This window comes from Rattus rattus, chromosome 11 (genome assembly GCF_011064425.1).
Source record: "Rattus rattus isolate New Zealand chromosome 11, Rrattus_CSIRO_v1, whole genome shotgun sequence".
Lineage (NCBI taxonomy): Eukaryota > Metazoa > Chordata > Mammalia > Rodentia > Muridae > Rattus > Rattus rattus.
In genome coordinates this window covers 94,673,405-94,689,037 of record NC_046164.1, presented here as the reverse complement: position 1 = coordinate 94,689,037, position 15,633 = coordinate 94,673,405, and the positions used below count along the sequence as shown (strand labels likewise).

Genomic DNA, 15,633 nt, shown 5'->3' with positions numbered 1-15,633 from the left:
CCAAGCATAGATCCTTGGGAAAGGCAGAACACGATAAGGAGAACAAAGGAAACATTAAGGAATGAAATGAATGAAGATTTAAACTCTACTCTGGTGCATGCTGAGCAGGGACAGGATAGGTGGTATGAAATATGTCTTAGCAACAGTGTTATCATCCTGGGATATCAACACAGCACTGAACAGCCACGAGGGAAACGCCCGTGGTCATTAACAGTGGCAATAAAGAGTGTCCCCGATACTGAGACATCTAGGTCTAGCTTTATATGCTCATGATATTCTTGAGCAAATAGGATTTTTGCATCTAGGGGTTTATGGGGACACAATAGGAAAGGTGCTTAGGGGTTTCCCCCTCAACAATGCTGGGTTTTGTGTGACCCTAGAGATACGCCAGCAGGCTAACAATATGTTTTCTAAGAATTCTAGTAACTATTGTTAGAAATGCAGACTTCAAACCAACTTATATTTAGACAGGACAGATAAGGTATTATTTAAATCACAGAGAATGAAAACCGCCACCTTGTACAGATATTTATGTGGGACCCAGGAGCACATCACTGGTCTTCACTAAAGCACAACTGTAGAAAGATTAGACATCGCCTAATGTGTCTTGCGGCTCTGAAATGGATTATGTACAGTTGAGCTTTTGATGACTGTGTTGAAGTAAAATACAAAAGATATTTTCATCTTGGTGCCCTAGGCATATTCTAGTTCAAATGGAGAATAAAATATCTCTAAAGATAAAATACTCTTTTTTTTAAAGGTTTTAGATTTCTTTTTATAGAAACTGAAAATCATGCCCTTAATCATTTAAATTACAGAATAGTGTTAATCTATCTCTCCCTAGTAGAGATAATAACAAGTGCAATTAAGAAAAATAAGTTTTCATATGAATTTAATTTTAAAACTTTGATCAACAGAGGTTACTAAGTATAACATTTATATATTATACTTATATCTATATGCGTGGCTATACATAAAAATTACAAAAAGGCTATTCATGTTTTTATGAAAATGATAAAAAATTTAGATTAATTTCATCTTAGTTTATGGATATGACTATTCTACCTGCATCTGTACACCGCACACTTGCCTGCAGCCCATGGAGGTCAGAGAAGGCGTCAGCTCTTCAGGAGGGGGTTAGAAATGGATGTGAGCTCCTGTGTGGGTGCTGGGATCAAACCTGGGTTCTCAGCAACACCAACGAATTCTCTTAATCGCTGCCCCAGCTGCTTTTACAAAATGATATGATTTCTTTTTTTTACCAAGTGGATGATTATTCCATCTTTTATTATCTGGAAAATAGTCACTGAGCTAATTTAAATCTACTATATACAACAAGTTCTGTTTAAATGAATAGTTTTCCAACTAACATCGAAAGCACAAGACTGATTAACCCACCCTCATGACGACAAGATGCATTTCAAAGGTTTAAGTTGGGGGACGGAGAGGCGCTTCAGTGGGTAGAGTGCCCACTGCTCTTGCAGGAGAGGGGAGTTTGGGGTGTGGGTTGACTCCAGGGCATCAGATGCCCTCTTCTGGACTCCACAGTACATACACGTGATCACACACACAAGCACATAATTAAAATAAAAAGAATCATTAAGGTTTAACATGCAAAAGAGTTTGCATTCTCCTTCATAAGTCACATGGGTTTATTTCTAAGTCCAGTACAACAAAATAGTGTATTTTTAAAATTAGTAAATCTTGAAGGACTGATCAAACTAAAATCTTTTATGAAATACAGTTTCCTTTCGGTTCAAACAATCCTGCAAACATTTGAAGGTAAACACTGCAAACCTTCCAGGACTGACTAGGCTACGGGCTGGTTCTCCCAGCTGCTAAGGAGAGAGCTAGTCTTCTACTGTGTATAATGGTGTCATTGTCCCGAGATACTAAATAATGGAGGAAACGCCAAGTCTGCTTTAGAAGAGGGCTAGAATCCATTTCTGTTACTTATTTTATGAAGTATAAAATAAATTTTAGAAAATTTACACTTACAAAAAGACGTTGTAAGTATGAGGGTTTTGTCTGTATACATGTATAGCAACATGTCGTGTGCCTAGTCTAGCAGCTGCGGAGTCTGTAAGAGTTATTTGGATCCCTTAAAACTGGAATGACAGATGGTTGAGGGCTCCTTGAGGGTTCTGGGAACTGAAGCAGGGTCCTCTGCAGAAGCAAGGCCTGCTTTGTGTCTCCTCAATCCTGCTTTGTCTTTTAAAGAAGCTTCCTCCTTAGTTGTTTTCTTCCTAAAAAGCCTGAGTGGTGTTTACTCATCCCGTTGTCTCCTGAGAATAACTGAACTAGTCTGTTCATGTGGAATCAGGCAGGTACAACCACCAGGCTGTGTTCCGTGACTTAGAATTTGCTCCCCAGACTTGAAGCACATAGCTTGAGTAGCCCTGAAAATGTCCAGTAGAATGCTGGGATTCAGGGCAGACTTGGTAGCTGAATTCTAGTACAAGTCCCCAAACATGAAAAAGCCAGATGTGTGGGGGAAGGGATGACTTCCTGAGTGAAGCTGACTGGTATGAGCACAGCACAGCTATGTCAAGGACCCCAGCACCGCAGACCCACGGGGACTGCAAGGGCTTCTGTGGTCTAAGTACAAATACAAAGAGGGAAGGAACGATCTTTAGCTAAAACTCCAGCTTTAACTGTCAACTATCTATTACACTTACCAAACACAGGGCACTAGGCACTGAGTCCTTGTGCTTAAGTGGTGCAGAGCTCAACAGAGTAGACTAGTGCGCTTCTCGTAAATACGGAAGAGGACAGTAGCAAGAGACTCAGGAAGGAGAAATAGCAAACGCTTGACACAAGAACACAAGAATGCAGTAACTCCAGATGCAACGTGAAGCTGCACTGAAAACTGCAGACGGAAGATGAGGCCAGGAGAGGAGCAGGACTGTAGGGGCCTTGAGGACTGAGAAAAGAGCTGGGATTTATTCTCTGAGGGAAGGTGATGCAACCAGAGGGTTCTAAGGCTTTGTGTCTTCAAATTGCTATTTAAAATGCTTTTCTCTTTATATTTTACAATCCTAAATATCCTAAAAAGTACAACTTTGCTTCCTTTAGTCCTTAGCTTTAACCCCTTTGACTTGCCAGTAAACCTTTACCCTCAGTCTAGACCTCGGATAAAGTCTAAATAAGTGGTTTATCTGTGCAGAGCACAGGGACATTATCCCATGGGCTATGCACTCCAGTAAGAATTATAGTTCTATTCATGCTCATCACTGAAAGGCTCTCAGCTGTACAGGAACAAAGTACAGAGGGAAGTACATTGTTACAGAGTCTCAACCAATGGTCTCCTAGGCAACACAAAGTTCCACAAAGTTCTTTAGCAACACCTGACCACTCTCAGCTGGGTCTCCCTCTGGCTGTCTTGAACTCACTCTGTAGACCAGGCTGCCCTTGAACCAACAGAGATCTACTTGCCTCCACCTCCCAAGTGCTGAGATTAAAGGTTTTCTGTAAACTCTTGAAGACCTTAAGCTTAGTATCTATTTCTCCAAGATTCAAGGCCATTCTTAGATACCAACCTATTTACTGAGTGAGTGACTAACTCGTGGGACTCCTCAGATACTCTGAGGATGAAGTGAGTAGCACGCATGTTCTTCCAGCCTAGCAAGCTGACTTTTAGTAACTACCACACATTATACACAGGGTAAGGTAGACAGCAATGTCTTAAAAGAGAAAGACTTCTACAAATAAAGGTAAAGTTGTTGTAAAAACAACAAACATCGTTTCACCAGAAGAAAACTCTAGACATTTGAAGGTGGTGGATTAGACCTTGTTTTATTTAACAAAAGTCTTTTGAGATGGAGTTGCTGACTCTGTAGGGCATGCTGGAAATGGTCTGGCAGCCATGGCTCTCTTGTCCCTCTTTCCTATCAATTTCAGTGTCAAGCGGGAAATTTTTATCTCAAACTTTTACAAACAGCAAAACAGAACCAGAGACAGAACCTATTTCCTGTCTGGACAGCCCACTTTCACTTTCTGTGTCCTCCTGTAAGGGTTTCCAAGCCACGGAGAGCGCTGACGGACAGCACACCTTTGTATAAGAGCTTCTCAGAAACAAGGGGAAATGACCAAATTTTTAAATATACTTTGTCCTTGAAAATGTGTCAATCCTGTATCAAGTTTCATATAAAGGGAACAGCCAGGTCTAAGCTTCGTATTTATGAAACTGGACACACCCGCATGTTTTCCATTCTTCGTCTTACGCACTATCGGGTGTCAGAACACTAGCAATAGTCCTGGAGACACACCGACTGCAAACTGCTCTGCCCATTGTCGTGGGCCTGGGCACCTGAGACACGAGCACCAGAGAAATACAGAGGAGAAGAGCGTTTTCAACTGAACCCGAACTTTTAACAGAGAAAAGGAGATACTGCCACAGCATCTTCTATGCCACATGCTCTGAGACAGTGAACTCATTCTTCCAACTTAATCGTGGGTCTGCATCTTCTCTCCTCCCCGTGTGACTATCCAGGCTAATACAGTATGGTAAAAGTGATTTGGAGACTGAATCATAAGGCACAGTAAAGCATATAAGCAAAGGAATGTAAGGTGACATGGATAGAACAGGAGAAAATATCTGCAAACCACAGATTTAGTAAGGTGTTAATGTCCAAGCTATAGAGCATCAATAGCTACAAACCAAGAAACAAGAACAAAAAACCCAAACTTTTGATTTGAATAAAAATCTGAGAGAACTCTAATGGGTAGTTTACTTGTCCAAAGAAAATAATATACCAGTGAAAAGAGCAGTATCAGTAACCATGAGAAAAATTCAGATAAAAACTCCACAGACCTAGCACTTCCCACTGTTGTACAACAGAAGCTTGAGGCCAGAGTGGTCGCAGGCCTGTGATTTCAGCACACAGACTGAGGCATGAAGATGAAGAGTTCAAGGCCACCCTGGAGAACATACCATGTTTGAATAAAACCCCAAACCAGATCAACAGACAATGAAGACACTAGCAGCGCTGTGGATGCAGAATGAAACAGTATGGCTGCTTTAACAGTACGCAGACGCCTTAACAACTGAGCAGAGACCGACCCCAGACTATCCGGAAATCCCAAAGTGTGAAAATGGGGCCGGGCGTGGTGGTGCACATCACCTGTAATTACAGCACTCCCAGTAGAGGCAGGAGGGTGTCTGTGAGCTCAAGGCCAGCTTGGTCTATACAGTAAGTTCAGTGTCAGTCAGGGACCTACCAGGATCCCATCTCAAGCGAGTGAACAGACACCAGTCAGAAATACTAGGTGATTCCACTTACGTGAGGTACTGAAAAGTTAACACTATCATGTCAAAGAGTAGAAATTACTGCCAGGAGCTAAAGAGAGGGGGATAGGAAGGCATTAGTCAACATGGATAGAGCTTCAGTTAGGAAAATGAGGAAGTTTCAAGGATCTGCACTGGACCTATAGATTACACTTAGAAAATAAGATGATGTGTCTTTCCTAATGCAGTTTTCTTCTACTGCAGTGTTTCTGTTACAGTAAAATTAAACTAGAATGAGTGCTCCTCTGCAGCTTTCACGGTGTCTTCCTTTCCTCCTCTGCAGCTTTCAGGGTGTCCTCCTTTCCTAGCCTGCTTTCATTCATTATGTACTTTTTTACATAGTAACACATCTAGATATTGATAAGTTTCAACACTTACATATCAACCAAGTGAAGTTTCACATTATTACTTCCCATCCCTGGGAGTTGGCTCGCCCACCACTAAGCTGGTCCCCCTCTGGCTCAGTAACAGCTTCTGGGCCCCAGTTCCAGATGTGTGTGCACAGCACAGGTACAGGTGCTGGGAACATCTGTTATCCGCTGTGTCCCTGCAGATCTCGGGAGCTGACACTCTGTGTCACCAAGCAGTATGTGCCGAGTCTCACACGTCTTAGGGCGGGGTGTGCGCTTTGCGTTTTGATGCATTTGGGAGTTTGGGCTTTCACACTAGGGATGCTCAAACTGCATTCTACTCTGAACGGATCATGTGTTTATTCATTCCTTGTTGATGCACATAAAATTTTGTCTAGTTTTTGCATAGCACAACGTAAGGACTATGAAGCCAGTCATTACGGTACATGTCTTTAGTCCCGGCACTCGGAAGGCAGAGCGGGTAGACAGATAATGTAATCAGTATATTTTTAATTTACTTATTTTCTACATTATATCTAGATAATTAGAAACTGATTGCTCAGTGTTTAGTACCTGAGAGATTTCCATGGATACAGTATCAACACAAACCCTTTCCTGCCATGATTCATCCCTGGAGTGGCTCCTGCAGCAGCCTAAGCTTAGTTCAGGCCTCAGCTTTCGAGTCCTGGGCCTCCCTCTTCATCTCTGCTACGACACACAGCTCTCATGCCCTGTGGTTACTTCACCATCTCTCTTCTCACCAGAACACGATATTCACAAAGAAACAAACTTGCTTCAGATACACAACAAATCTGTCTGGCAAATAACAGGGTCTATACATTGACGTTATAACAGATAATTAAGCACCGAGAAAAATAATATAAAGTCTACATGTTTTTCTTTAGAACAGTTCTCAAAATTAGTGTTTTTCTTTATTTCTTGTCTGTCTGTTTGTCCATCTGTCCGTCCATCCATCTGTCTCTATTTAATTGAGACAAGGGTCTCTCTGCAGTATGTAGCCCAGACTGGCAAATAAGCCTCTTGTCTCTACCTCTTCCTCAGTACTGGGATTACACCATGAGGCGTTACGTCATTTCAACTTAGTATTTTTCAAACTTTTGTGACCATGATATGTAGTTAAAAAATATTTGTGACTAAAGTCCAGGAAGCACACGGATCAATGAACTAAAAAAAAGTTTCACACTTATACACAAATCCATCAAGTATAGTGAATTTCATATGTTCTATTCTCGTTTTTGTTAACAATAATGGCCAAGTAAACTTATTTTATATCTTCTTATTTCGTGAAGACCTAAAATTTAGAAACATGACCCTAGGTTGGAGATCAATGATCTGGCATCCACGTGACTTGAAATAGAATCTGATTTTTATGTGAGGTCATTGCAGTTTTCAGTGAGAAGTTTCACCCTGTGCCGTTCTGGAAGATGTCTACTGTTGGATGTTCAGTATTACCCACAAAGCACTGTACAGAACTGAGACACGGAGACAACGTGACAACATGAGGACAGAGATTTACGTTAGGGTTCAAATCCCTGGTCACCATTTACTGACCAGAATACCTTACAAAACTCTGAATGCCTATCAGCTTCTGTCTTGCTATCTGGGAAATAGTGAGAATATCTCCATGGAGTCATGTAAAATACACACTGCAGATAATAAGATGTTAAAAACTATTGCTTCTAACAAAATCCTATGGAGAGATATCTTAAATAGAATATAGTCAGTCATAAGATGTAAATGAACAAACCAGGTATTTACAGAATATAGTGACTATTCCAGAGCCACACTGTTCCTCAGAGGCAGCTAGCAGTGCTAACGGTGTGGCTGGTCCCACTGAATGGACCCGTCAGCTGAGTAAGTGATCATGGACCCACAGCCTACAGCCTATGGAGAGTGGCTGGTCCCACTGCCCCCCTTCGCCCATCACCACTGTGACCACTGAGAACCCTGTGTGATTCCTGTGACCCGTGCTCCTCACATCATTTAGCTGCCTGCTGCAGAGCGCAGGGGCTGTGCTGCCGCCGTGCTTGCTCCCCGCCTTGAAAGCAGCATCTCTTCTTGCTTGCTCAAGCAGAACTCTCGCTCTTTCTTTCAGCTCCTCTTGTCTGGACAACATTCGGTGCTTAAAAGCAAAGATACAGAATTAGAAGCCAAACCACATAACGCAGTCAAAGGTTAGGTAACATTAAAATAGTTAGGTGCACAGTCCTCGTAACAGGAATGTTGAGAAGAAACTGTGGAATGGATATATAAATTTTGACAAAAATAAAACATAACTATTCCCTAATACTGGATGAAACTTCAATATACATGTATAACTTACTTATTATTATTATTATTATTAATTGTGTGTGTGTGCATCAAGTGTGTGCATGGGTGCAAGGTGTGCAGATGCATAGTGTGGATGTAAGAGGGCAACTTTAGGGGTTGTTTTTCTCCTTCCGTTGTGGATTCTGGGGATGAGACTCGGGTCATCAGGTTTGCATGGCAATGGCTTATACCAGCAGGGCAACTCTCATTAGATTTTATGTGAACATATTCTCATAAGGGACATGTCAATATCAGATGATATATTCAGGTCTTCTTGTAAGCATCAATCAAAAATATAATAATAGAGAGTTCAGTTCTATTTTTATAGTCTAATAGAACTGACAACTGTTTATCTTGACTTAATAAACTGTCCCACATTTAAATATCTGTGGCAATATTCTTTTAAACTTTTGCAAGTATTTACAGAAAATCCCAAGCTTGCATGTATGCATGCATACATACATGCAGTATGTATGTAGTCAAAGGCTCACTGTGTAGCCTGAGCTTGTTTTGAACTCTTTCTGTAGCTAATCCAGGTTAGCCTTCAGGTCTGAGTCACTTGCTTCCATTAGCAGAGCTCTGGGATTACCGAATACTGCTGTCATACTCTGTGATCAGAACCCGTAAAACTTCTCCATTGATCATTCCCTTTACAATAAAGTAATCTTAGCAGAGTTGAAAACCATTATGTGTTAATGAGTAATCTTATGATGTGTTTTTGGAGAACGAATATTGGCCAGAAATGGAAGCCAGTTCTTAAATAGTGGTATTAATCAGAAGCATGACATTCGCATTAGTTTAAGAACTTTAGAATTACTTGGTCTCCCTACGTCTGTGTACTCGTGGGTGAATGGGCATGAGAGTACACCAGCTTGTACAATGGCAGTGTGAGAGAGGAATACAAAAGCATTAGCAGAGTCAGACAAGATAAAGATTAAATAGTACTATATACACATCTAAATGATTTATTTTTATTTTATGTACACTGATGTGATGTTGTCAGATCCCCTGCAACTACAGTCAGACTGTTGTGAGCTGTTATGTGGGTGCTGGGAACTGAACCTGCGTCCTTCTGAAGAGCAAGGAGTGCTCTCGACCACCGAGTCACATCTTCAGCCCCATATTACTGTATTTTAACTCAATTTCCCTATCTTACAATAAGACAACTGACCTGCTGGACGACCCCACTGGGTCTGGATCCTACAGTCCATGACTTCACGCCGCCATGTAAACACTGCAAGTTGTGTTTTGGTCTTAAAAGCACATAAACACTTTGTTTCTAATTCAAAATGTATGTACTTCATATTTATTGTAGGGATTTTAGAAAACAAATGCAAGTAAAGTAACAGTAAGTTAGTAGTTATGGCACCGAGAGATCATTACTGTGTAGCTGTGCCAGCCTTCTGTACTGTGCTTGCACTGCCCTCATCACTTCTTCACTTCATACTTCATTGCAAGGGAATATTTCCTGATTACCTCAAGTACTTCTCCTGGAAAAATGATTCTTAACAGGATGCCATGCGATCTACTATACAGATACCCAATACCTCATTTTACCCGACATATAGGGTGTTAGTAAGTTTTTCCCTGTCATAAATGCTTTTATGAACATCTTGATACATACTTGAATCATTTTCTTAGGTAAAATTTCTGAAGGGAATAACACACTGGGTTTGGTGGGTACACGGGGTGGAACTTGGGACCACTGAGCTACCTCCCAGCCATATTAAATTCTATTTTGAGGTAGAGTCTTGTCCAGAGAACCTGTGATTGACAGAGACACACGCCACCCATCTAGCTTTCTTCCCCCACAAAAGCGTTCAACTAATTCTCCTGACTCAGCTTCTGAGCCTGGCTAAAAAATAGTGTGTGTGTGTGTGTGTGTGTGTGTGTGTGTGTGCGTGTGTGCGTGTGTGTGTGTGTGTGCGTGTGTGCGTGCGTGTGTGCGTGTGCGTGTGCGTGTGTGTGTGTGTGTGCGTGTGTGTGTGTACACATGTGGAGGCCAGAGGTCATGATGGGTGCCCCAGGCCGGGAGTCCCTCAGCCTCGGGGTTTGCCTGCCTTCCCTGTAGGCACAGGGCGACAGACACACACTCTCACTCAGCTTGTGAGCCGTGTGAATCCGGACTCAAGAGTTCACGCTTCCTCCTCAGCCCCAACATAAACATTGCAAGGGAACTTGAGACTCACTGCTAAAATGCCCTTCAGCCGCCTGACTGCTGTACACGTGAGCTACGGGGTTTCAGTGCTGTTATGATCAAAGCCAAAGAGGCATCTGAACGTAAGGAGAGGGTGGAGGGTGTCAGAGTTAGGATAGCTTTCAAGTTTATCACAGAACTGCAAGCAACTTGGTGAGCCCTACCTTCCCATGGAATGGACAGTTTACAGAAGACACAGGAAAGCTACATGATTGTCATCATATGCACTAGAGACGGAAGTGGTGTGTCTGTAAGTCCATAGTAAGTTGTGGTAGCTCCTGTGAGCTAGCACTCACACGACTCATGCTAGCTTACTAAGTACTAAGAAAGAATAATCATCAACAAATTCTGACATAACATCCTCTTCTGGAAGATTTGACAGACCATTACATCATTCCCTTTATCCTGAGCAGAATTCCTTCTGTTGTTCCTTCCTTTCTTCATCATGGTCTTGTGTAGCTCAGGCTAGCTGGGAGCTCATGGCAGCACCTCCTTCCGCTGCCTCCTTAGCGAGCGAGGGGCTACAGGCATGAACTAGCTAACACACCTGGCTTTTCCAGTGAGTACAAGGCAGGGCCAACGAACAGCACACAATGCTCTCACCATTATGTGTAGCACACGGACTGTGCAGATGGCCTCTTAGGAGAATTAAATTTTAGAATTAAACGGGTTAACAGATATTAGTTCATTTAACCTCTGTTGAAAACTGATGGTTTAAAATGCCAGTTAATAGATCACACTGCTAATTAATGGGGGGAAATTCAAAATGAGAATTCATGTTCTTAGATTACTTCTATTTTAATGGTTGATCAATTTCTATCTTTAAATACATTTGCTTCAAAATATAGTTCATAAGAATAATCTGTGTTGGGTAGAACTAAGGTTCATCAAATTCTGCAGCTGTCATTCAGCAAATAAAAACTGGCATTTTCCATTTCATTATGAAAAAAAAGCAACAGAAGGCCTTCAAGAAGGCTCATTAATAAAATTACCTGCTTTTAAGCCCCATGACCCGAATTGAGCCTGAAGCCCCTCGCTGGAGAGAACTAATTCCTGAAGTGGTCTATGCTCACGTCTATGAGTGTGTGTGTGTGTGTGTGTGTGTGTGTGTGTGTGTGTGTGTGTATGCATGAGTGTGACCTACAATGACAAACTTAACAAGAGCAGCGGGGTTTCCCAATGCTTGTCTTCGGTCTGGGTACTATCGGAATCACAGAGTGAGCTTGGTTTGCCTTTGGGTGTCACTGCGAAGGGCTCTGAAGAGCTTCTGTGCTCCCCAGTTGATGGCTGGTTGGTTTTCCAACACTAGAGACTGACCCCAGGGCCTCCAGCTCACTGGGCCAGACCTCCTGTTCTGAGCTGCATTCAAAGGCTGAGGCCCACTTCAGAACGGCCATGTGTTAGTGGACAGAGACTATTCTGGGGGTTGGAAGCACTATCAACAATTTCAAACCAGAGTGACTCAAAAGAGTTGGTTTATAAAGGTTAAAAAAGTCTCATTTAGGGGTTGGGGATTTAGCTCAGTGGTAGAGCGCTTGCCTAGCAAGCTCAAGGCCCTGAGTTCGGTCCCCAGCTCCGGAAAAAAAAAAGAAAAAAGAAAAAAAAAGTCTCGTTTAGTGTAGTTTGCTTAAAAATTCTCTTTTTAAGTGACCATGTAAATGTTCTGAATGTAGCTGGTAGAATGCTTGCCTTCCATGCCTGAAGCCTGTCTTAATACCCATCACCACACACACTGGAGACAGTGGCTCATGGCTCTGATCCTGGCACTCAGGAAGCAAATAGGAGGATCTGTGTAGTGAGCTGGAGGACAGTCTGAGGTACACAAGTCTCTGCCTAAAAGAGACGGGAAGAAGGGGTGGGCTGAGAGATGAAGATCTAGCTCATCTCTCAAAGGGGGCCTGCAATAAATGTAAGGGGAAAATTCCTAATACAAAGAGTGTGTTGGTCGGGGGTGGCTGAGTCGGCCACTTTACTGACCGAGCACCCAGTCAGACCCAGCAGCATCTTAGCATCTATGGGAAACCTGTGCCTGTCTGTGAGGGCCCAGGTGACTGACAGGCTAATCCTGTAGCTCACTGGCCTGTCGGCCCAGAGGAGTTGAGCCCCAAGTTCACATCCTCACTAACACAAGTAAAGACACCCACACATGCATATACACACTGTACACAAAATGAAAATTAAAAAGGAAAAGAGGGTGTCATAATTTTATTGGCAGTTTTTGTTGTTCTACTTAAAAACAATCACACACACACACACACACACACACACACACACACACACACACACACACACACCCCTTATAACTGACAGTACCAGAGAATCAACACTAGAAATTTCAAGGGTAAGAGTTCAACATGATGTTTGTTATAGTCCCTCGTGGGAAGAAATACAGGTGTTACTAGAATGTCTCTTTTGGTTTGTTCAAAGCAGGGTCTCATTACTTAGCTCACACTAGCCTGGAATTTGCTCTCTAGCCCAGGAGGGCATCGAGCTCCAGATCTTCCTGCCTCAGAATGCCTTGGAGGCAGTAAAAATAAGAACTAAGGAACAACATAGCTGACTGCCATTTCTATTGCAACTAAAATATTTAAGGTCACTATTCTGAATGGAAAGTCCACAATTTGGCATAGACAATTTAGAATTATGCTCACATTGAATACGGCACTAAAACATCCTTGGTCTTCTATTTGAGACAGGGCTCTCTACAGCCAAGGCAGGACTTTGAATCCATGTCCTCCTGCATCAGAGTCCTGAGAAGGGGCTACATGTGCCATCTTAAGCTCCTTTGACAGTCAAAATGAGCATTATAAGTAATGGCATGTCTGTCTGTCTGTCTGTCAGTGTATGAGTATATGCATATAACATAAATGCAATGTCTCTGCGGAAGCCAGAGAAAGGTGTAGGACTCCCTGGGACCAGAGTTACAGGTGGCTGTGAGCCACCACGCACACTACGTACGAGTAGGTGCCGGTCCTCTGGGAGAGAGGTAAATGCTCTTAACTGACGAGCCATTTCTCCATCCCTCGTAATGATGGTTTGATTTGAAAGCTGACATTCCTCATCCTTCAACCTTGAAGTTGGGCTTACAACACTGCATTTCAAACTTTAAACACACCGCAGGTATAGATCTCATGTATCTTTATGATAAGTAAGACTTTGCTTCTATTCACGTACGACATCTTCAAGTGTTCTAACAGAATGAATAAAAAGCATAACCACTCATTAGACACCTACCTAGCACTGCGGCCCACTTACCTGGACTGGTTTACTGGCGTGGTCTGCATGATTTAAAGTGCTCTTGTCTGCATCTGGGTCAGACTCTATCTGCCTCAGAGAAGCACACGGTTTGTTTGTGAAGTCTGTGTCTCTGTTATATGAATATCCCAGTTTGGAAGGGGGGGATAACCTTGGCTTTTGGATAGCCAGTTCGCCGTCCAATCTGCATTCCAAAGATCTGGAATTCTCTATTTTCTCTTGTTCCACGTCACTCCTGGGATTTACAGGCTGAAGCTTTTGCTCATAGGTTGAGGGTGGAGACACATCCTTCTTTTTGCCACTGACATATAAGTCCCTTAATTCTAAGTCCTCAGCTTTTGGTAGTCTCTTCTTGCCTAACAAAATCAGTGCTTGAGCTGAATCAGTACTAGAACTTAACCCAGGGTCATCGGACCCTGACGTCCTCCCGGAGCTCTGCTGGGACTTTTGCGGCTCCGTGTCACTTTTAGTCCTGCGGCAGTAAGGGGAAGCCGTGCTTGGACTAAGGTGGTCATCTGGAGTCTGGCGCTCACTTTCTGACTCCCCCACCCCACTGTCAGTAACAAACACAGAGTCATCCTGCGACAGGAGGTCCACGGCCCCACTGGCAGGCTGCTGCGATGCAGGCTTCAGATCGCTGAGCTCCGCGTAGAATTTCTCTTGATCCACAGAACTGTTCGTGTCTGTTTCATAATTGCCAACTTTATAGGTGCTCTTACTGCTGTTTTCTTCTATCTGAACCACGTTCAGTTCTTGACCGCTAAAATGTGCCCTTATTTGATAGAGGTAAGTCATAACCGTCAGTTTGTCCGGGATTGCTAATAACACCATGTCAGAAGGTTCCAGTAAGCGGGAAATTCCAATGCTGGCAAATCCATCGTAAGCCTTCAAAGGGAAGCAGGACAAACAAACAATAAACTGAACAGCCTGGTCATCTATTTTAAAGAGAGCAAAATCTTAAAGCTTTTTGTTACTGTAGAACACATAAAATTACTGACACTATACCACAAAAAAGAATAAAATTTCAAGAAAAAAACGATTAAAAAGGAGGAAAAGAAAACCTTACTGCATAACATAGTCATCTACAAGCACAAAACAAGCAAGAATGTGAGTTCAACAAGAATCTTAGAGGATTCTTTAAGATAAGGATTGGACTAACTCCTCTCCTGTGTTCCCATCCCTGTCTGCCTCTTCCATGGTCACGTAATTACAGTGAAGAAGCACTGCTAGCCCAGCCCAAAGAACTAAGTCTGTACTGTGGGGTACAAAAGGCAAGCAAAGATTTTCTCATCTTAGAGGCACAGAAACATTTTTAATATGACTTGGGGTTGATTTTCATAACGAGGATGGACTGTCTTGGATACGGCAAGGCAGCAGAGGCTGTGAGGTCGCACTGTATTACTTTGTTAGCCTTTAAACGACGGTGGCACATCAGGTTTTTCTAGTTTTGAAGAACCAGAGCGTTTCTCAATTTACAATTAATTACTACTGTCCTGAACTAACCCCTGAGACAGCGCTGTGTCACTAGGAAGCACTCAGAGTCCCAGAAAGGCAGGGCTTTACGGATACACGACTGCATTTAGATGTTAAAAATCTCTACTCTTGACAACAACTTGCATTTAGGAGGACAATTTAATGTTTGTCTAAAAAGAAATGTTAGGAAGTTATTTAATCAAAAGAACTTCTGTGCTTTTATAGTAAATTTCTGCCTTTGAATTTAATCGGTAGTCTTCCTGTAGCTTTAACATGTGAAGAAAGAAAATGAAAAATAAATTGTGCTATTAAGACCTACTCAATTTCCACGGAATGATACTTTATAATACAGGTTTTTCAAAATATCTGCTGGACAGGTGGCTCAGTTGGTGTGCACGTATAGACTTGTCCGTTCTTTTACATGTTTTAGGGAAATTAAAGTCATTTTCTTCCTTGTGTGTCGTGACTGCTTGACGGACAGACGTCAATAGCAGCCCATCAGGAAATGCACGGCGGTGGTCTAAGCATTTCCTAATCACCTAAGATGCTGACACACTGGTTAGGAGCGGGTGCCACGGGGAAACACCTTTTGTGTTGAGTTCTTTTTACAGACCTGCAAAAATTGATTTGCTCCCTTGTGACGAAAGTCCTGCTGGTGTTTTGCTTCACTAGCCATTCAGTTTATGCATGCTAATTGTGCTTTAAAACAAACCAGGTTTCTTATAATAGGAGGTAAAATT

At 42.4% G+C, this 15,633-nt stretch overlaps 1 protein-coding gene across 1 annotated transcript in view; it reads right to left on the bottom strand.

Annotated features, from left to right (window-relative positions):
* Positions 1 to 15,633, bottom strand: part of Ehbp1 (EH domain binding protein 1) — a 255,761-nt gene that overhangs the window by 70,761 nt on the left and 169,367 nt on the right. The window contains 2 exon segments of the mRNA XM_032916220.1: positions 7,637 to 7,780; positions 13,421 to 14,305. Of these exon segments, the coding sequence (XP_032772111.1) occupies positions 7,637 to 7,780; positions 13,421 to 14,305 (1,029 nt within the window).